The sequence below is a fragment of the Echeneis naucrates genome, chromosome 22 (assembly GCF_900963305.1).
Source record: "Echeneis naucrates chromosome 22, fEcheNa1.1, whole genome shotgun sequence".
Lineage (NCBI taxonomy): Eukaryota > Metazoa > Chordata > Actinopteri > Carangiformes > Echeneidae > Echeneis > Echeneis naucrates.
The window spans coordinates 5216620-5239207 of record NC_042532.1 but is presented as its reverse complement, the minus strand read 5'-3'; the positions used below and the strand labels follow the sequence as shown (position 1 = coordinate 5239207).

Genomic DNA, 22588 nt, shown 5'->3' with positions numbered 1-22588 from the left:
TGTTATTCTCATTATTCTGTGAAATACAAATATATTAACTCTCACCTAGAGACATTACAAAGGGTTTTCCAAAAAAAAAAAAAAAGTATTAAATCCTTTCACATTACTTTTTAGAGGATAGAGGTAGGGCTCGCCCTCTGGGCCCAGGAAAGACGTGCCATCATCACCATCGTGTTTGGGGTTGTTATCTATGGAGGTGTTGCCACCTAAAATGAAGGGAACAATTAACAGCAGCAAAACCTCAGTGTCACACTTTCACCAATTAACTTGTGTTTTATTCAACATAACAAAAACATTTAAGAGTACATGGGATTCCTGGAGCTACTATACCTTCTGTTGTGATCAATCGACGTTACATCGATTGATCAGCCTTTTTTTCTCTTTTGAAACACACATTTCATCCTTGTACTTACCACTTCCATACAGTAACAGTATACTGTAATGTTCACCACGCCATTCCCTGAATTATTTATATCTAATAATTTAGTTTGTTTTTGTTCATTACTTGTGTACAAACCATTGCTGTAATGACCCCGTTTAATTTTTACTAAGGATAATTAAAGTTTATCATCTTAGCTTAACTGTAGAAGCTAAGTGAGACGGGATAAACAGAGTCATATTCCAATATTCCATATTAAATGTTCTGATCCCAATGAGAATGGATTGACCATTCAGATATTTTTTAAATCCAGCATGATCCTTTTTCTGTATCACCCTTATTGCCCAGTGAAAAATACAATTCGACACACATCTGGGTTCCATAGTTCAACACAATTTATTTCTTAAAGCATTTTTTTTTTTTTTTTAAATCAAGAAGAAAAACTTAGAAGTGCCTTAGACTAACCTCTGTAGCCTCCGCCGCCCCCTCCGGCCATACAGCCTCCCCCACCACCCCCGAAGCCGCCGTGGGTCTGCCAGAACTTTTGACAGGCCTGCCCTCCCTGACCCCCCAGCAGCAGTGGTCTGCCACCCTGACTAACAGTAGCACTATCGTTCCAACCGCCGCCTCCACCTGTCAAACACATTTGATATGGAGAGAAGTAACATGTTTAGAATCACAGTGTGTGTGATTATGGCAAAGGAAGAGAGTGAGCGTAGGCCAAAATATGTTAAAAGTGCTAAACTGCAAAAATACATGTGTGATGTCTTTAAGCGTGCGTGCGTGCGCACACACACACACACACACACACACACACACACACAGTATTACATTTAATGAGATGCATAAGTACAGCAATCCCCAGTTTATGATAACAGCATGGGTTAAAGCAGAGACCACAACATCAAAATCCCTTCATAGAAACCTGGTAACAGAGATAAAGTTAAAAATAATCTTTCCATAGCCAATTTTTTTTTTATTTTTTTTACTTTTTTCCCCTCCTCTTATGAAGCCTGCGAAATATAAAGAAATGACAAACAAAATAAACAAACAAATAGAAAAAGACACGCTAAAAATTTCATTCACAACTTCCCTCAAAAGTAAACGCTGGGCTTTGTCAAGATGTGAAAAATCAATATCTTGTTTTTTTTCTGGGATGCCTGTCAACTTCAGGTACATGAATAATGGAACTTGCACTGTGCACAGACATAACACTACACTGCTTGCTCTGCCCAGCAAAGTCCTCGATATGAATTATCTGGAATAGAGCTGCACTGTGAACTCACACACACAGATGTTAAGTGCGAAGTGTCTTTGAAACTTATACATTAGGACAGCAGTGAAAAACCTTCAGGATAAATGGATGTGTTTACAAGTACAGGCAGACTTGCAAATAACCAATTCCACTCCAGGCTATCTGTAAACTGGGCTTTTTCTTGTGGTGGCATGAAGTGTGGAACAGAACATAAGAAGTGTTCCTCATCCTAAAGTTGGGCAAGATAAATCGCATACATTACAGCGCTGTAGAAGGATTAGTCATCTGCTATCATCTATCATGGTCTGAAGGTTTCTAACACATTCACTACACTGAGTGTGCAAAAGATTCTCCCTGTAATTACACACAACTGCAGTTACACACCATATACTGAGCATATTGTATCGTATTCTACATAAAACCGCCATGCATCAGCTGCACATCAAACCGTGCCAACACACGCAGCGAAACTGTGCAGTTTACCTGCTGCGTTTGATTTCCCATTGCGTCCTGGTTGGCTGGGGTCATAGTCCATCTGCTCTAGCTGGGTTTCTGATTGGCTGCTGTAGCCCCGGCCTCCTCCTCCAGCAGCAATAACAAGGGGTATGTACACTCCTTTTTCCACCTGTTTAAAATTACAGCAGGGAAATTAGCTATATGGAGAGTTATATGTTATATGAGAGTTATTTACACGACTGTCATATTTTCCTACTAAATATTAAAATACATCCATCAGCCAGCTAGCTTAGCCTATCACTACAGTGGGAAACAAATATCTTGACTTTGTTCTAAGGTGTGAAAAAAAAGATAAAGCTAACAAGTTAAGATGTTACATTTTCCTTTTTTAATCCATTCAAATTGCTGGGGAACCATTTCTCATGCAACCACGAGAGTCCAGAGACCCAAAAGCCAGTCCAACAGATGCCCCTTAAAATACTAAGCTGATTAACACAACTTGACATGTATAGTGAGCTGTACTGCTGGTGGTTGGTAAGTTCACTTGCCGCCACACAGAGCCAGGTTGATGTTCTCCCTCTGATTTTTTTGTGCTCAGCTATGCTAACCAGCTGCTGATTGCAGCATGACTCTTGGCAAGAAACTGAATTTACTCTGGGTTAGTGAGCTGACAACATTGCAAACACCTACAATGTAGTTTATGTGACGCGATAGGAATTTGTCTAATTTTATATATGCGACAGAAAAAGAAAAAAAAAAACAAAACATACAAATCTCTAGAAATCATGTACAATCCATTAGGTATAAAAGTGTTTCCCTGACTGTATCATTCTTACAACACCTTCTTACCTTGAAAACATATGTGGCCCCTCCTCCTCCTCCTCCGCCCCCTTTTACTTGAGTTTTATTCACCATTGGACTACTCTGTCCCAGGCAGATCTTATTCAGCATGAAGTTGGACTGCAAGGAGGCAGAGTGATATTTTATCAGTACACTGAGAATGCCAAATTTAAACATGGTTATAGATTCAACTGCTTACAATGAGTTCATTATCACTGGAAATGCACTCTTTACTCTGTGTCACTGTTAATCTATTATACTTAGGATACCTTCATTTTCATGTTCCCTGGCTGACTGATGGTCTCTTTACTGTGTAACTATAACAATGCCATCTTTGTCCCTGATGCGGCAGGTTAAAAGACCTCAAAATTATGCATTATGCATACCTTAAAATGATTCCATTAGCATTATTGTTTTAGAATATTTATTTTGTAAACTAGTAATCAATGCCAGCTAGCTTGTAGCTGTTCCACACAAATGCACAGAGATACTGCTTTATTTTTAAGCAAAATTGGACATTTTGTTGGCAAATGATGTGAAGTGCAGGGACTCTGCCATAGCTGAGCTTTAGTGCAATGACGCGCCCAGCTTGTGGATGCTATCCTGCTGAACTGCCTGGAGCCAGTTCTACTCAGAGCGAGAGGGCACAAGTTCCCTCCCCTCACTCTGTCTGAACCTCACACAAACACACTCACTTCAACTCCCACATCTATCTGAACCAAGAGTCTAACGGGTTTTTAGGGAGGAGGGGGCGGGACCTTAGTACTTTAGGTCTGTGATTGACAGGTAAAAGGGGTAAAAAGGAGCTCATTCAAATATTTTGGTAGAGTATTCCTGTCTCTCTCTCCCTCTCAGCCCTTTCCTGTGACAGAAGCTTCTCGCTTCAAAATTGAGTTTGTTTCTGCGAGAGAAAGACAATGACAGAGAAGGCGTGTGTTTATAGCAGAAAAAGACTGACATGTATGCAAAGAATTAGTATTTGCCAGGACAATGGAGGTGTCATTTCCCTCACCAGGGTGAAGAATGTAGGAGAGAGAATACTGTTCTTCAGCACAAATCACAGCGACCCTTTGGAGAAGGCTCCTACCCCTTCCTGTCAGTAGTGCGGGTAAATAAGCAGACCCTTAACCCTTTAATGTCCTCACGAGGAAAAAAAAAAAAGCAATGGGAAAATTATTTCTTTTCGTTTTTGAGTTGGTTGAGCAGGACATTAAAGGGTTAAACAACTTCAGGGTTATGGTAAAAGCCCAAGACGCCTAATCACAGTGATGACAGCAGTGAGGACCCCCGCCTGTAAAGCTTCACATTCTGACCCTTGAAAGCCACAACACAAAATGGGCGCTTGAAGTGTGACCTGTTACACAAAAATGGCTGCTACATCACCGTCTTATTATTCGACTGCTAATCAAAATATTTATGCATCATTTGAAGGGTTTTCTGTAATGGTTCTCATCTTTTCCTGCAATTTCCACTTCTTTGCTGTCAGGGTTCCTTGTTTGATGTTCTTTATGGCACGCTTGCCCTTTTGAGGTTCCCCGCCACACACATTATGAAATATGTAAAGGTACTCTGCTATGACTGATATTTTAACATTTTTGGTTTAAAGCATATCTTTGCTCCCTTTGTCACTGGGGAATTGTGGATTAAGCTTCATGACCTGCCGACCGCAGCTGCTCGCAATAAGCAGATGTGTGTATGATCCACATGCATAGATAATCCCCTTCACACAACCAAACTAATTATTTTCCATGACTTAGAGATCTGCTGTTGATCAGATGCCATCATTATTTAAAATTGCTAAGTAGATTTTTAAACAGCAAAGTAAAAAGATTGCTTCTTTCTTTTGTTTTTGAGTTTGTTTTGCACCAAAATCGGACACGAGCAGTCAGATCAGGACAGTTAACAGGGTTGCTATCTTTTATTTGTCTATGAATTTTCAACCAGTAAATGAATATATCTTGATGAATTTCCTGCTACGAATAGACTATATCAGCTTATATAGCCTTTGCCATGTATGAAGACACAAGCACATCTATACAAACCAGAAATCGACCACATGCAAGCTCTACACAAAATGATCAATTTCACTGTGTCAAACATTTCTGATGCTGTTGGTAATTTTCTCTGATTGTTGCAAGTTCTGCTTTTTTAAGAAAGAACAAAATTTTTAGCAATCTAAATAGAGGATGGTCAATAGTTTCACTGGCAACTAGAGGGATTGGGAGGGTTTTAGTCTCTGTGTTGTCACATTGACTTGTGAGAGGATGCACGCCGTGCTGCTGCCAGCGAAGGAACTCTAAAGCATAATGGATGACAGCCACCCTTGGCAAAAGCGCACAAGTAAGCTTAAGAGACAACGAGAAGATCACGAGTCCTCGTCGCTGATTTAACGAGTCGTTGGTGCCCATAAAGTGTTACTTAAGGCATGGGTGCATAATGGATATGGTCCAGGGGCCCCTTCAGCATCCATGAGGAAGACTGGCAGGTCCCTGAAAGTTATGCTGTTTGTAGGAAGTAAAAGAATGCTGAGTCTCATAGGAAAATTCTCTTCCACTACTCTCTAATTGTGCATCATAGACAAGGCTAGACTAGTTGAGATTATCAGCAACTTGAATTTTTCTACATTAATTTTGTTTGGAGAAAACACAAAACACACAAAGTATAGTTGCATCCGTTTGTGAGCCCATTAAAAAGAAAAATTATTGTTCCATTTCCAGACATAGGACTATTTCAGAAATGTGAATCATCGCAGCATTCACAGTTTTATAGACCCATAAGCTGAATGTTCTAATTTTTCTTTTTTGCTGTACCTCGCTGTAACAGTAGACTATTGCTTTTCACATGCTTCTATTCTACACATTCTTCTATTCTGTTGATGGGATGATAGTTGACTTACTGAATCACAAAGAAGGAAACAACACTCACATTGGGGCATGCGTCTTCCCCTTGTTGTCCCACCAAGATATAAAGGAGCTCGCCTCTCCTCAGCGGGAAGTCTCCAATGATGTGAACGCCGTGTGACCGGCTCATGGCCATTACACTACGACCACCAGCCGCACCGTAGGCTGTGATCCTGGTGTTAACAAAGAGAAACATGCATTTTAAAAATGTGAGTGTGTGTGTGTGTGTGTATATATATATATATATATATATATATATATATACATACATACCTACCTTCATATTTCATCCTAATGACATAAGAAATGGGATTCTCGGATTATGTTTGGTTTTAAAATGATTATTTTATGGATGATGTTTCACCTGACATGAGGGTGATGTTTCATGAGTGTACATTGAATAATTGGCAAAAGTTCATTTGAAAACACTGAAACATACTTTCACCATGAGTGTTCTTCACAAAGATATTTGATCTAGCGTGACACACTATAAAAACATATGCACATAAAAGCCTTTATAGACTACAACACAAGAGTACAGACAGACCTACAAATACACATCATTGTAGAAGAATATGCTTAATTTCAAATGCTCCAGTTTTCTTGCCAAGGGAAAAAAAAAACACAAACACGAAAAAACCAAACAACAGCTTGATTGGTTTTTGGGAGAGCTTCGATAGTTCTCTTCCCTCGTGGTTGAGTTTGGTTGAAAACGTTGCCCGGTGCTCAGTAACTACCTCAGCTGTTTGCCTAATGACTTTTGGGAAATACAGAGCACATATGCATCTCTGTGGCCGTCTGTCAGCTTTGTTCACAGGCTCTGCCAGCTAAACCAGGCCGAATGAAGACAACATTTATGAGTTTGTGTGGAGACAGAAGGTGTTTTTCCTACAACTTTGGGACATGTGTTATGATAGTAAGGTCCGTGTTGTTGTTCACTAGGTATTTTAAGACTTTATGCTTTTGGCTGAGCTTAATACTGTGTGTGCATGTATCACTGCATGCTTGTTTGTTTCTGTGTTGATGTGGGAGGTTAGCAGCTTGCTCTATGAAGAATCCAAGTCAAATCCAAGTTAAACGCCCCGTGTTGTCATGAATGCCCACAGGAGGAATATTGATCGTGCACGAGGTAGAGCATGTTACAGGATTAATCCTGGAACAGTGCACAGCTTGAGGTCAAGGTGCTACGGATGATTATTTAGGTATTTTCAAACGTTAAAGGCCATCCACTTAAGTATGGAGGTGGATGGTTTTTGGATTTTTGAGTCAGGTGTGAATCATGCTATTTAGCAGCCATTATAACAGCCTCTGCACCCCTCTGAAAAAGTCTGATAGTGCTTGTAGAGGATTGATGCAATGCTGATGCACAGAGCAGTGGATGTGGGTGAGAGGAAGAGTTTGTATTAGTGCAAAAAAAAAAAAAAATAAAAAATAAAAATTGTTGCACTTAGTGCTGATACCTCAAAATCAGAGATGTGAACTCCACACAACAAGATGATTCATAAAGAGATACATTTATTTTACAAAGAATGGTTAGGTTTGACGGTGGTGTGTTCAGGTCCTCTGAGGTGGCATCGGTCCTACCTGTAAGTGCCAGTTTCCGGGATACGCCACATTTGAATGCCTTTGAATGGCCCTTGGGTGCCAACTGTCACATTGACATTTGTGTTCCTGTAGGAGTTGAGGCACTGAGTGGGAGTTGGGCCTTCTGGCCCCACAGCCCCACAGGTATGAAAAATCCATTTTCTGGCTGCACATGAAGAGAAAAAAAATTAAATAATATTTAGCACTTCACAGAGCAACTGGAATAGCCATACACTATGCAGCCAGTCTCACATGAATTCTATCCAAACTTAAAGATGACACAGAGGCTGAAATTTAGCACGCACCACAGACTCATTACAGTTCCATTTGTCTCCCATTCATTCCACTTCACATTCCCCACCACTCCACTTTCACGTCAATAAACCCAAATATAGAGATATGAGGCAAATTATTACACATTCGGAGGGCAAGTGCCAAACCGAAAGCTACTTGTATGAGACGCCACCATCAGCGCACTCACAACTGCCGCAGGGTGTATGACAAGATCACAGGTGAAAAACATTATTCCTCATTTTCTGTGTAATCCCGTGTGTTAGTGCTAATTGGTGTTCCTTTCATTGTAGTTAGCACAAGATTAGTCTTGTCAGATGGACGTGGAAGGACTTAACACTGCAGTGCTAAACCCTGATTTAAGGCTTGTGAAGAGAGATCAGCGAGAAGGACACCGGGGAGTGATGCACCTCTTTCACTCTCACTTCTTTCTCCTTTGGCCTAGTTGTGAACTCTCTGAGACGAACTCTTATTCATTTCAGAGCCTGGCTGATTATGGCAAATCTGATACCAGCAGAAAAGTCAGAGCAAAAGAAAAACTCGAATGGTGGATTTTGTGACTTCAGATTTGCTGCTTAGTGTGATACTTTTAGAATAGGCAGACACTGGCATTGATTGTTTTTTTCTTTTAAGGGAGGAGATAACTTGGGACAAGTCTCAAGAGTGCGACCTAATTTTATCATGTTCTCACCACAACATACTCCGCTGCTAAAGTTATTTGCTGTGCAGAGCCAAACCCTGTGACTTGAGATCTCAGTATTTTCCAGGATCTATCACCAAAACCTTCCCTCTGATTGGGGAAACAGTGACAGCGAGCTGGCAAATATTTACCTGTGTGTTTACCTGGAAATAAACTATAAATATGCACCACTTTCTTACCAATTATCTCCAGCAGAATTATAGCCCGCAATGGTGCATTTACAGCAAAGAGTAAACTCTGTTTGGGATGGAATGATTGTAAAGACACGAGAAACATTCATCCTGAATGGATGTTTCTATCACTGCCAGTCCAAATGATGACTGGTATTGTTGTTGAAATCTGGATGGACTGTATGTCGAGCAGCATATTCGTCAGTTTGATCCTGCTGATTGCTTTGGTCCAAGAGCCCACCGTAAGTCATCCACCATCAGTAATTCATACTGAGCTACACTCAGTCTCCTCACAAGCATTTATTTTGAGTTTGGTAAAATGCGCCAGCAGAGACAATTTTAAGCAGCCTGATGCTTTGAAAAACACTCTGAAACACCCCTATGTAACAGAACGATTTGCAGTTAAGTCTGGTCTTAGCAAATGCACTCCCACTGTAAAAAACAATTGTGGGGTGACTGGATCGCTGCCTGGCTCTCATCCAGCAGCAGTAAATTGATCCCCCGAGTCAGTATTTTCAAAACTCAGCTAGGTAAAAAGAGTTCAGACAGTTGGGAATAAATCCATTGCCACAGCAGAAAAGCCCCCAAAACCAAACAGCGCTTTAAACGCAACTCTTGCCGTATTTCACGGGCGACTGTAAAATGGCAATTAGGTATGATTGGACATGCTGAAGAGAACAATGAATGTAAAATATACTGTGAATTTCATATATCAGTTTAGTTTATTTCTCATTTCCAGACATTATCTTTGAGTATTTGATATGAATGAGATCCTTGTCACGTAAATTGAGCTAGACCTTTTGACATTAGCATCACTGGTGTTCAAAGTAGCAAAGTCTCAGGTTCGATTTCTCCCTCCGGCCCCACTAAAGTACAGTTGGTTTCACACTTCAACTCAGCTGATTGATCTTGTTGGGCCATCAATAAGAGACATTTCTTACACTCACACGGACAGTCAGACACACAAAACACGACACAAATGGCCTAATGAATCACTCTGTGATAGGCATTTCGCAGAACGAAGAGGTGATGTCATTGATTGTCTTGTAAGTGGTATATGGGGTATAATATACCATATAAACCAGCATGTTGCTGGTGCATCTGCGTGTGGAGACCCCTTTGTGCTGGCCATGCCATCAATGAAGATTAGTACACACAAGTTCAGTATGACCACTAGGGGAGACCAGTGATGGTTGTAACACATTTGGTTATTAGTACAATAATTCAAAAAGAAGTTACACTTGAACAGACAATTTGATACATTCAATTCGATACAACTTCATGATGTAAACTACTTAATCAATGAATTTCAGGGGTGACTCCAAATTGTCCCACTGTACATTTTTGGCAGTAACAGTAGCGGTGGTATAAAGATGAGTAATCAATTAGATTACTCGTTACTGAAAAAAGTAACGCCCATTCTTCCCATCACTGATTCTGATACCACTTATTTGCCATCAAAAAAAAATAAAAAAATGCATTTGACAGAAGGTTGAAAATTTTACCATTAAAAAAAAAAAACAAAAAAAACAAACACTTCTGGGATAACTTTATCTGCTAGTTTCACTGTGGCCTAATTTTTGTTAGCAAGAAGACAGTCTAACTGGGAATGTGCCAATGAATAGAAACACTCTTTTAGGTTGAGCTTATTTAGGTGTTTCAACCATCCCATGTTACAACTGTCACTTCTCTCCCCTCACGCAGAGGAGGTTTTTTTTTTTTTTTTTGTATATGTAAAACTGACAAAAATGTTCTTGCAGTCTTAATTTCTTTTGCTAAGATTATTCGACAAAACAAAAAGTAAAATCATTCTGTATGAATGACAAAGGCAGCGCTTTGGCCAGTTTGTAGCAAGGAAACAAGCAGCCAATTATGCCAACGGTCCAAGTGGTTTTAAACTGACAATGAAACAATGAGATTCTTTCAGTGTTGTGGGAAATGTCTGAAGATATCACGGGGAGCACTTGGCAGATGGACTGTCAAATGGACATATGGACGATACCTTCATCGCTCGGCGCAAGAAGCTGCAATGTGTTAGACAACTCTTAAGACTATAAAATCCTCTACATCTTATGTTTTTAACTATGATTGCGTTAGCTTAGTTCCTCATTGGTTATTCCCTATTTGGAGTACTTTACAGGCTGGGCTAACGCCACTATCAGACCAAGAGTAGCCAGGTGGGGAGGAGGGGAAAAAAAAAAACAAAAAAAAACACAGCCAGTCCATCAATGCATGCAGCTGGCAGGGGAGAATTGCTCCAGCAAAAACAATGGCTGCTACAAATGAGGACAACACTTACCTGCCTGAGAAAAAAAAAATTCTTATATGTACAAACAAGAACTACTAATTTTATTTCATGTTTTTTTTTTTTTTAAGAGTTTATAGGGAGAGACATTGGAGGTTTTATTCCGACTTTTAAGCAACACAAGTTCAGTGTTGAGTTGCGTGGTATTGCCAGCCACTGAAAACCCAAACCATGCATTGAGCTGATATCAGACATCAGTCTCTACTACAAACTACATGTTACTTGCTGCAGATATAAAACTATTTTTAGTAAATTACCCATTTTACACGGCTTTTTTGACTTACTGCGTATCCACCTTACCCAGTGACAGTCGTCCTCCTCGGGCTGCCCATTAGAAAGCTGGCACGCCATCAATGGACTTGAATGCTGAATACTATGCTTATAGTGAACCCAATGCCAATTAATAACAAAAGCCCGTTTTGTGTGGCGGTGGTCGTTATCGCTCTCATATCTGTCTCAGTGACTAATGTTGTTCCTCCAAAACCCAAAGTAACAACAACCATCTAACTGACTGCCACAGGCCAGTGTTTATGAACAAGTAAACAATGAAGCACAGACTAATTAGCGAGCACGTAATGGCCTACACTCTTCCTGCATGTGGCATTCAAGGACTGACATCTGCTGTCCTTTAATTTCAAGAGCCAATCAGATTGCTGCAGTCACCAGGCCTGACATATATATGCCTCAGTGCCTCCGTTAACAGTAAATGGTGTGAACGTTATGCTGTGGCCTTCAGGTCTCCAGAACTTAACTCAGTTCATTAGTCACAGATTTTGAAGCAAGGTTATAGATAGTGCTCTCCACCACCACTGACATCAAATCAGGGAAAATAATGGTGGACATCCTTCAGTTGAGAAACTTGTATAATCAATGCATAGGAACATTAAACCTGTTCTGAGGGCGCATAGTAGTCTGCACATACCATTTGCTTTTTAAAAGCTAAACTGGCATTGTTGTACCTACTGAAGGTGTTAAGTATAATAAAAATTCTACAGATCAATAAAAAAAAAAAAAAAAAAACTGCCTACTACTGTAGTAAAAGTTAGAAGTTAGTTAGAAAGTGAGAAATTAGCTTTGATCTGATACCGTTTTCTGTTATTCTTTGTTATGTGGACAGAAGTACAACACTTATTTGAAAATGTACTGTCTAATACAGGAAGCTAATGTTTCTACCTCACACTACATTGTTTTCAGTACATGAGGAAATGTAACGATTTTAGATTTATTTATTTATTATTTGCATTATTATTTGCAAGTGCATTGTGTGTTGTTTATCATCTGAAAACACAAATCTTAGTCAGAGAAAAGTACATCCGCAGCTGATTTTCAAGTTGGCAACGTTATCATTTCCGGTCACGGGAGGTAACCGCTGAAAGAAAGGGAAGCCAGGTCATTTAGGTGGACTTTTTCACTCCCTCCCCACCCAAAGCAGCTGATGAGTCAGCAGAGAAGGGTGGATGCCACACAGCAGGGCAATGGGGAGAAATTAAAAGTACCCACTGCCAGAAAAGTGGTGAATCAATGGAGATGACAGGAAAAGACATGAAAAAAGGCAAGATACTGTATGAGGTGAAATTCGGGTGAAGGGGGGGGGGGGGGGGGGGGGGGGGGGGGTTAGCAGCAGACAGATATGGGTGAATGCTGACAGATTAAAAGGGCAGCTACAGAAAGTAACAGTCTAACAGTTTTTTAACCATGCAGTTAGGTAACAAATGGTAACAAAAGTCAATGTGCGAAACTTAGATATGGTGGCGAGAGTGAGAGATCACTGATGTTTGCTGGGGTTAATCATTGAGCGTGTCGGGGGAAGACGACAGCCTTATTGGAGTGACAGGTCTGCTGAGCAAAAACTCTCATCCGGGCTGACGTCCTGCCCCACAGACGTCAAAGCATCAGCTGCAGAAGGGGAGATGGGGAAAAGGGAGATGCCTGGAGAATGTTAACCACTCAAGGCTGTCTTTGAAATGACCAACATATAGCTGAGTATTCAACTTTACCCCCTAAGTTAATATCTATGATAATTACAAGGGCAAGAACGTCATGATCTCAAAGTGCCATGTTTCTCTGAGGACACTGAAGCCTGCTGGCTTCATTGTGACCATACTACTATTACCTGTATAAGCACGTCGCAGGCTCTCTATTTCACAACCACAAAACCGTTGCAGTTAACTTTAAGCTGGCTGCAAAGTGAACAGCAGCCACAATCCGATTTCCGTCTGCTCGCATTTTGTGAATCTGGACGTGAGCAGACATCTTGGACACTAGCCAAAATCCGTGAAAAGACGGTTGGACAAGCACAGAAAGTCAGCCCTGTGTCCATGTATGACACATGGATCGACAATTTATGGATTACCAAGTAAAGGAGCAGCCTTTTCACCTCATTCTTACCTCGTCAGACCAAATTTTTTTTAAAAATAACATTGAATGGGACTGCAGATTCTCTGCAGCCATGAAATGATGGAAGGAACCTCTACTGGTGGTAGTGTGATGCCCTAGACCTGTCTGCTGGAGACATGTAGCAGGCACGCTTTATGCACATGCCAAATAACAGGCACGCAGTGACCGCTAAAAGTACCAACAGGGACAGTAAAAAGTTAATGGATTTTTTTATGGTCCACTGTCCCACTGATGTGGCCGCCCCCTGGGATTTGTCCTGAAAGTCGCAATGGTCAACTCGACCACATGAAAGTAAACGTGACGGGCATTGTGTTAAGAGATGAGGTAACTGGACTCACACTGTTATTACACTTGGATCATGAGATGTACATTTGAGTCAAATTATATTTGACGAAGAATTGGAGTGAGACTCGGCTGCATGCAAGGCCACAGTTGGACCAGCTTTATGGTTTTTGTTTTTTGTTTTTTTTTTAAACATAGGCTTTATAAAACATATTTGAATCTGAATCAGGTGATGTTGACACCAGTCCTACCCAACCAAATATCACTATAATCTTTCATTGACCCGCTAGAGGCAAACAGAATGCCTTTGGTTCAAAAGTGAATAGTGACTCATATCAAAAACATTCAATCAGACAAGCTTCTGCACAAAGACAGACACAAATATCACTGTCGGCGGCTGTTAAGCGTTATTGTGTTTGGCTATCATCCTACTTTTTGTGATGTGTGTCAGGCACAGTTTGCTCAGCAGCTGCTGAGCAGATTTAATTCTCTATGTTAAATCAGCAGTTCGCTCAGGCAGTGAGAGAACTTCAGGCTTAGTTAATCAGTGTTTACTCCAACTTAGACCGCACAAGTGTCAGGAAAAATACATTTTCTTTTTCTACAAGGTGGATAAAAACTTGAGACTAATGATCGCGTAAAAATTGCAAGAGTTGGTTCTATGCATTTTAGACCCAGGCTTTTAGAATTTCAGCTGCAAAGCTTGATGCAAAGCTGATGCTGCATCAAGACGCAGTACGTGAGTGATTTATCTAACCAGCTTCAAGTTGAAGGCCAGTCTCTGCATCCGAAAAAAAATGTTGCCAGGATCAATAAATGTCAAAAGCTGCCTATGCTGCCTAAATATAAAATAAGATATTAATGAATGCAATCACCATCCTGGAGTCACCAGTCATATCTGTTCACTGGAAAATAGTCCCAAAGAGATATTTGTATAAGAAGTATGAAAGCTACATGCTTGGCAAATTTTCTCAGAAGATTTTGCACATTATTCTGCACAGCGCACCTGATATCTTACAGCAAAGAAGCTTCAACAAGTCCAGTGTACCTCTGGCACTTCAAAGTTATGAGCTTAGGAAATGTGTTTTAGCGCAGGTTTGATATGATAGTAACTAACTTATGACTTTAAATATAGAAACTGAACTTGTGCTTGTCTTTACCCTTTTGAAGAGGAGAAGAGGGGGAGTGTGAGGTGGAAAATGTCAAGGCTTCGTAACTGGCTTCACTGACATTCTCAGGAGACAAATTGGAGGATTTTACACTTCAAAACTGCCTGTCCTGCCCCATTTAATGCCAAAGGAGATCTCAGCAGCACTCATGCAGATGTCATATGGTGGAGACCAGTAGGGGGCACACTTACTTTGTTGCAGTCCATGCGTCATGCCATGCTCTGCATGTGTACAGTAATTGTGAATCATTAATGCATGCAAGTGTAAGTGTGGGAGTCTGATGTGTGAGCAGAAGAGAGAGCAGGAAAGACAAAGAGAGCCTGAAGGCACACGTAGAGAAAATGTCAATGTGGAGAAGACACGCCCTGAGGATGGAAGACATTCACATCTGTGCTTCGCTCACACTTTCAGTGAAATCGTGGCAACCATGCTCACACTTACAGTAGTCTGTGGTGGGGGAGGTGGGAGTTGTTCCTATGGAAGTGGCTGTGGTCTTCGTGGTTGGTCTAAGCGGAAGCCTGGCTGTGCTGGGGCCCACTGGTGGGAATTCACCGTTGGCTGAAATGATATAAAGTGCATTTATCGCAAAGACTGCTGTCTCTCATTCATGGGAAGCAGTGATATCCTGTTGCTCTAGAACTGAAGACCAGAGTGAAAACAGCGTGTACTGACCACTTACTGGCACAGATGATGAGAAACGACCAGCAGTGGTCATTCTTGCATTCATACCATTAATGGATGTATGGTGAGTAGGATGTACACATTCACCTCCTCTCCATCGCTCCCTATCCATTTCTATCACAGATTTGCAAGCACATTCAGTCTCAGTGTTTTGCAACAGTCACTCAAGTCACCAGCCTCAGGCGTACGTTCACAAGCTGCTGGCACCCTGATCCTTCACCGTCAAACACTCACCCAGAATTAAGTCTTCCAGGCAAAGAGACTGGCTGATTGGCTACTATGGCCCAAGCTTGAGGAGTGACTTTCCCCTTAAAGATGTTGAAATATGAGGTTTTTAGATGTTGACCTGGAATAAAGGATCACCTGTCCCTATTCTCTACTATTGAGCAGAGGTGGAGAAACAGGAGATTTCTTGGTTGCTTGATTGAATCACTGAAGAGATGACTGACTTTCTTTGATTAGGTCCATGCCCTGCAATCAGTGCTATAAAGAACTGCCTTGAACGGTGAAATCTGCTGCCACTTTTGAACGGGGACTCGAGAGGCTACAGGAACGATCAATGCAATCCTGCCAGCTGAACATAACAAAATACCATTCCAGTATTATGTGGGGAAGTGCTAAGATGACAAAATCAATGTCCAACAACAGTCTTATAACACCCCAGAAGAAGAAAAAAATACATTAAAACCTAATATTTAAATTATTATTTATTATTTGTTACCATAGACGTGCATCATTTCTTTCAACTTGTGTGATCTGCATCTAAAATGATCAGCCCAGGGACACAGACACGTTCAGCTATGCTGCCATTAATGTGTCTGCAACTCTGTTCTTTTTCAAAAGAAAGGCCATGTTTTGTTCTGTCCAGTGTCTCATTTCTGTGATGCTTTGTTCTGTAGAAAAAGCTCTCAGCCCCTCTGTTGCTAAATGACCCTTGATGGCTGCTGTGAAAACATCTGATAAAATTCAATGTGGTTTGCAAAGCTGATAATGCTACCTTTATGGAGACATACAGGCATGACAATAAACAAGGGTATAGATTTAGATGCTGCCCTGCTGCCATTCTACTACTCATGTTTCTGATTTATGACTTTCACAACAAAAGACACGGTTCGTGATGCCCAAAGAGCGGGCACTGCCTAGTCTGCTGTAAGAGAGTAGAACACATTTTTGTTTTAGCCACACCGCAACAATGCTCCAGTCTATCAACAGCACTGAAATCCTTTTATTAAATACTTATAATGTGCTCACTGTAGGTACTTAAGGCATGCTAACAAGTAATTGTAAATCGTACTCCATGTGCGAGTGACATGTACATTAAATCCTTTTTTTTTTTTTTTTTTTAACCATGCATATGGAATAGACTGTTGAGACAACAATCACAAGATTTCAGGGCCAGTTGGCATTAAACCAAACAGAAGAAAGCAGAAGGGTCCGAGTTAATGTCTTGTATAACAGCAGATTAGCATAGATTTGTTTACACTGATGCTGCCTGATAGCCTGGAGTAGCAACAGCAGTAGAGTGTCAAAGGATTTCACTTTCTTTGCTTTTCAAAGCAGGAACTATTCCTGGAATTAAAACTTTCAGCTACATATTTTACTACTTGAATTATATTGATAAACAGGTGCTGTTCCAAAGATCTTGGACAAGAGTAGTCTGAGCTGGGGTTGAAGCAGAAATCAGGTACAGTACAAGTTTCCTAATCGTGACAAGTCCTGCCCATATTGTGTCACTAGCCTCCTTGCTGAAGACAATTCATGGCTTTCTTCCCATTATTGACATTATTCTGGCAGTATTGGGGGATGGAAACAGGCTTTTCATCTTTATCTCAGTAATCATTTTACCTCAAAAACAATCCCCCTTTTCCATCTTTGCTCCCCTGTCACCTCAGGCTGAAAACTCACAGAATATGACAATATGGCAGGGGATTCCCTCAGAACCGCTATGTTGCAGCGCTTCATTTGGTCAGAGGAAACCTTCTTTCTTTGACTTGGAGCAAACAACTAATCAAAGCTGTGTGTCGAGTTTGACAGTTTTCGCTGGTGGTCCTGACTGGAACTTTCTTTGGGGTAAAGTAATCTTTAAATTTGGCTTCAAAGCTAAAAAAAACCTTAGCAATACTATCTATATCTAAAAGCTGCCAGCAAAAAAAAAAAAAAAAAAAAAAAAAAAAAAAAAAAAAAAAAAAAAATCAATAGCCCATTCCCCAGTCCTGTAATCCTCAAATAAATATGATCTTCTAAGTCTCCACTGCTTGGGAGCTTTGATATAGATAGGGCTCTGTTGCAGATTTGATGGATCACATACAAGGAGAGACTGACCGTAATGTTGATTGATTGTTTGTGCCATTAGAAGCAATTTACACAACACTGCCTCTCTATGACCCTCACATTTACTACGAGTACACAAGCAACTTTTTATATCTTTTACAAAGTCACTAATAAGGTTCCCTTATTTGTTATTCTGATCATGAGGGAACATGCTACAGAAGGGCTATCTAACTGAGAGAGCTGGAGCAAATAGCATTGGTATGCTGCAGCAGCAAGAAGCGGTTCACCATAGAGCAGCATGAACCAGAGGAGGAAGGGAACAGCCGGCATGGATGTCACTGTTCATTAGCAGGGCAACGTACCTGAAGCCCACCAGAGGCCAGTGCAGGGCGGTGGGCGCTTTGTCACCACCTAGTCACAATCCCAAAAAAAAAATCTTGAGAATGTATGCCATATACGGTACAGGCCAAACGTTTGGACACGCCTTCTCATTCCACAATAAATGTGTCCAAACTTTTGGCCTGTACTGTATATACGCCATGACTGGGAAACTCTAAGGCAGTGTAGAGAACCGGTCCATGGTGTGCCATTATTTCTCAGGTGTACTACACACAATACCATGACAAACAAATCGAATATAATAGCCAGCCAACACATACACAGCACACAGTGGGGATAGAATAGCCGGATCTTCACTGTCTGTGGAAAAATATCTTGTTATACCTTTTTCTAAGTGACACACGGATTGAAAAGGCTGTTTTTGTACAGTATATCCAATTATTTCCACACAAATCTTTCTGTTTCTTCTGTGTGGTGAATAATTGAGAAGCATTGCACTGACTATGCAGTGATGTCAACGAACAGCGGTCTCTACAGAAGCAGCTGATACTGCTGTTACTGTACCAGAGAGCATGGGATGAAGTGATGGTACGTGGCAGAGAGACGATGAACTTCCTGTGCTGTCTAACCTAATAAAGTAATTTAATGATGCCAGTGAAGATAAAATGATAAAACTGACAGCCAGGTCCCACACCAGAAGGGCAATGGATGCATCATCAGGCTCACATGCCTTCTAAAGTATAAATCACATTACAGCCTACAGAAGAGTAAGAAAAGGGCCACGGGTGGCTGAACCTCTGCATAATGTGTTCAAAGTATGTTTTCCAACCTAAACATATTACAGGACTGTGTCATAATGCACAGAGATTCATCGTGCTAATCACTCACATTGATCACTCTTGAAAATGATATTGGGGTGCTTGAGCAACTCCCATCAGTTTGTCAGATTGATCGGCAATAAAATGTGATTGTGTGAAGTGGGGCTGTACATAACGGACACCTTGCCCAGATCAAGAATATTCCACACGGAAAGTGAGCGAAGTGTGGAGAGATGATCCTTCAGAGCTGCCCTACCAGTGGCTCCTGCTCCAGAGGACATCAAACAAAAAGTGGTGTGCAAATATCTCCTGGAAAATGTCATCTATTTAAAATGAAGTCCCTAATCCATTAATATGATGCAGAGTGATTAGACAGCAAATGCTCCCATCCTATTCTCCAAATGAACTTATGTTCCCTGAAATTTAATCTAAACATTTTTTTTTAAAAGGGAATGGAGAATACATTATGTGTGCCAGTCACGCTGTGGTTCAACAGTCGTCAGTCACAGTAGTGTTTCATTGCCATTTTCTGGTTCAATCCAGGCAGTAACAATACTAAACCAAAACCTTGGCACCTCAGATAAAAAAAAAAAATGACAGGCTTGGTTTTATGATCTACCCAGTATCACAAAACATCACATTAAAACAAGCAGGTTCCTTATGGGTTTAACTCTTGTCCACAGTGTGTCACTTTAACACAGCTTTCATTGTCAGCGCTGCATTCATGTATAAAGATGCTCAAACATTACTATTCCTGTCACTGTTCAAACAGCTTCCACCATGTAGGCGGAGATGGGGGGGGGGGCACTGAACTCAAAACCTCTCTTTTTTTCTTCTACAGCAGACGTTGTCATCTTGCACCTGTTTTCACACCGATAAACCATCCCACTAATAACATAAAAATACCTGGAAAGATGATGCAAGATTTGACCTTTATGAGACAGAAATCGATAAACCTCTCTCAGTCTGCGAGTGGCATTATGGCTGAATGGGACGGTTCTCAGATTTTTAATTACCCAGCAATGGTTCTTATATAGTGTGATTAATGTATCTCCCTGAGAAAAGCCACACTACGTTAAATGAAGATTAGTGCTGAGAGAAGCTGAGGTGGAGATATGCAGTGATTTTGTTTTTATTTTACATAATCTTGACTCAGAGTGGCATAAAAGAAGACAAAGCTCTGTACATATTAAGGTTCTTGAAGAATTCTAAGTTTATAAAACATGAACATGAGGCATACTGCTAGTGATTATTTAATTGCTTTGGGTCACTTTCAGTGTTTACTTCTGTTACTCAAGACACCCCCCAATACTGCTTTCTGCGGTCATGAAATCAATTCATCAGGCAATCTGTCAATTCCATTACATCACCCAGGGTTGAGAGTGAAGAGACAAAAATCAAGAGGCTCAAGTTTCCTTTTGTACTCACATGCCAGGAAGCAGTCCATACTGAAAGAGATGTTGTCAAGGGAGATGGCTGAACCAGGTCCAGGACCATCCTCTGTGCTGAACTGCAGCCAGAACCTGGGAGTGGGACAGAACTGCGTTAATAATGGTTTAAAACAGTTGGACAGCCGCTGACAGAAATGATGCAAAGACGACTGTTTTGGCTGTAGAGCCATATGAATGTGTGTGATTGAGATGATCCTCCCCATTGTCTCTCTGTTACCTGTAGGTGTGTGTTTGTGTGTGCGTGTCCGTCTGTCCCTACCCTCACACCTGCATGTAATCATCAATTGAGCCGGCTCTCAAGGCTGAGGGGGAAGGGAAAGACGAGGACACACTCACCGGAGCAGAGTGCTGCTCACCAGATGTCTCCTGGGCTAACAGAGAGGGGGACCTTGTGACCTGACTTTAGTTTTGTTAGCATCTTTAGTTTTCTGCCTGCCTTTCTGGTAGGCTTTAAGTTCTCTCCATTTCAATTCTTTTTGCTTTAATTGTCACAGGTGTGGCTAATAAACACTGTTCTGGGCTTTGGCCTGACAACCACGTTTGCTCCTGTTATTTTCTTTCCACCTGGCTATTTCTTACTTTGTTGGTCCCCTTCCCCCTGGACTACTTTGAGGACATAACAAAGACTTTATCGTGCTCTAAGAAAAATACCACTGAGGTTTGGCTTTGGAGGCTGCGCACTGTGTGCCTCATGACAGCTCAGTCTGTCCTGTCAAGAACTGTTCACTATCTCTTTTAGCAGAGACAAGAGAGCACTGGGCAGAATCATTTTCTCATTTTTCTCATTCCACATTAAATTCTTTTATACACAAGCCAAGACGCAAGACAGGACAAACATGAAATATGTCTAAAACCTTTAAAGGAACAACACGTAAATTTGCTTCTGCGATTTCCTGCTGAGATTCAGACAAAAAGATCAACTCCACATATCTGAGAAATAGTAAGGGGGAGTTGATAGCTGGTTGGCATAACTTGCTGTACAGGAAATAGGAACAAAATCAGTCCCGAGCCTCTCTGAAGCTTCCTGAGCATTACAATGCCGTTGCTGGGACAGAAAAGAAATAAGATAATGGATTGAACAAGATAGATATGTGGATTTTGATCCTGGTTAGCTAATTGCATATCCAGTCACTATTGAAAGCTCAGCTCAAGAGCTTTGCAGTCACACCAGAGAGGCATCAATCTTCTGATCTAACTCTTAGGGGAAAAGAAAGGAACAGGTAAATTAGCCAGAAATTATGCACACATTCTAAGAATAAAAAGATATTTCACAAACATGTAAATAGGCGTGGCTGAATTTCATTTGATTTATTTCAAGCTTTAGAACAATGATGCTCACAAGTGATTGTGCTGCCTATAGCGCTTAGTCATTAACATTCTGGTTGCTGGAGTAACAGGACCTTTTGTATCAGTCAATTGCAACCTTTAACTTAACAACTGCTGCTTACATTTGATTGTAATCATACGGCATGTCCATTTTCCCTGTCAATGCAAACATTATTTAGACCATACACACCCAGGAGAATCCCAAAGAATCTGCATATACTGACTGCTGTGTCCTGACTCTGGTCTGCACTTTGTGTTTCTGATTCTACTTAAGCTCTACAAAGGTCACCACACAGAGACTGGCAGGTTCACCTCCCTGTTATGGACGTGACATTCTAATTAAAACAGAAAGCGCAGCTGTCTACATAAACCAGGATTCAAAAATGTATCACTCTCAATAGAGAAGGATTATCTAAGCTCGAATGGCAAAGAATACCCCAGTCAGGAAAGTATCTTATCTGGTGCTCTTCTTTTTTCTGGCTTCATTCTAGTTTGTTTTAATTTCTCTCTTCTTTGAGGGATAAATCAGGGCCATAGCTAATTGGAAGGCAAGAAGGGTGGGTAAAGCCTAGTGTATTGATTTATACTCTATCACAGATGCATTGAATTAGGAAAAAAAGATACTTTGAACTATTCACATGGCAGGTCAATGGTATAAGATTAGAGTCCCTGTGGGATTCATTAATTTTGTGAAGTTGAGAGGAAATGTTTCCCAGAAAATGGGATGTTAATCTTGAAAATCTGCATGTATGAGGTGAAAAGAGGGAGGAAGAGCCCCTTTGTTCATTTTCTCTTTTGTGGGAGCGCTTAAATGTTGAAGGTTTGTGTCGAACGAAGGAAAGCAGGAGGGCTGATCAGACTGAACATTTCAAAGAGGAAAAAGCAGTTTTGATACCTTCGGCGAACACAGAGGAAACTGCTTAGGTGAGTGTTTATCTTACCAGTCTGCCAGTGCATAAAGGGGAATTACGATG

General features: G+C 40.9%; 2 protein-coding genes across 2 annotated transcripts in view; both read right to left on the bottom strand.

The window, feature by feature from the left end:
- Positions 1-859, bottom strand: part of LOC115035495 (ALK tyrosine kinase receptor-like) — a 22956-nt gene extending 22097 nt beyond the window's left edge. The window contains exons 1-2 of the mRNA XM_029493343.1: positions 845-859; positions 108-206 (exon numbers count right to left, since the gene is read on the bottom strand). The gene's annotated coding sequence lies outside the window, so the exon portion shown is untranslated. The remainder of the gene's footprint in view (positions 1-107; positions 207-844) is intronic.
- Positions 1-22588, bottom strand: part of LOC115036165 (ALK tyrosine kinase receptor-like) — a 23092-nt gene extending 504 nt beyond the window's left edge. Inside the window, exons 1-9 of the mRNA XM_029494301.1 lie at positions 22556-22588; positions 20266-20360; positions 15170-15286; positions 7415-7580; positions 5856-6003; positions 2940-3050; positions 2118-2259; positions 845-1012; positions 108-206 (exon numbers count right to left, since the gene is read on the bottom strand). Coding sequence (XP_029350161.1) covers positions 108-206; positions 845-1012; positions 2118-2259; positions 2940-3050; positions 5856-6003; positions 7415-7580; positions 15170-15286; positions 20266-20284 — 970 coding nt within the window. The 5' untranslated portion in view covers positions 20285-20360; positions 22556-22588. The remainder of the gene's footprint in view (positions 1-107; positions 207-844; positions 1013-2117; positions 2260-2939; positions 3051-5855; positions 6004-7414; positions 7581-15169; positions 15287-20265; positions 20361-22555) is intronic.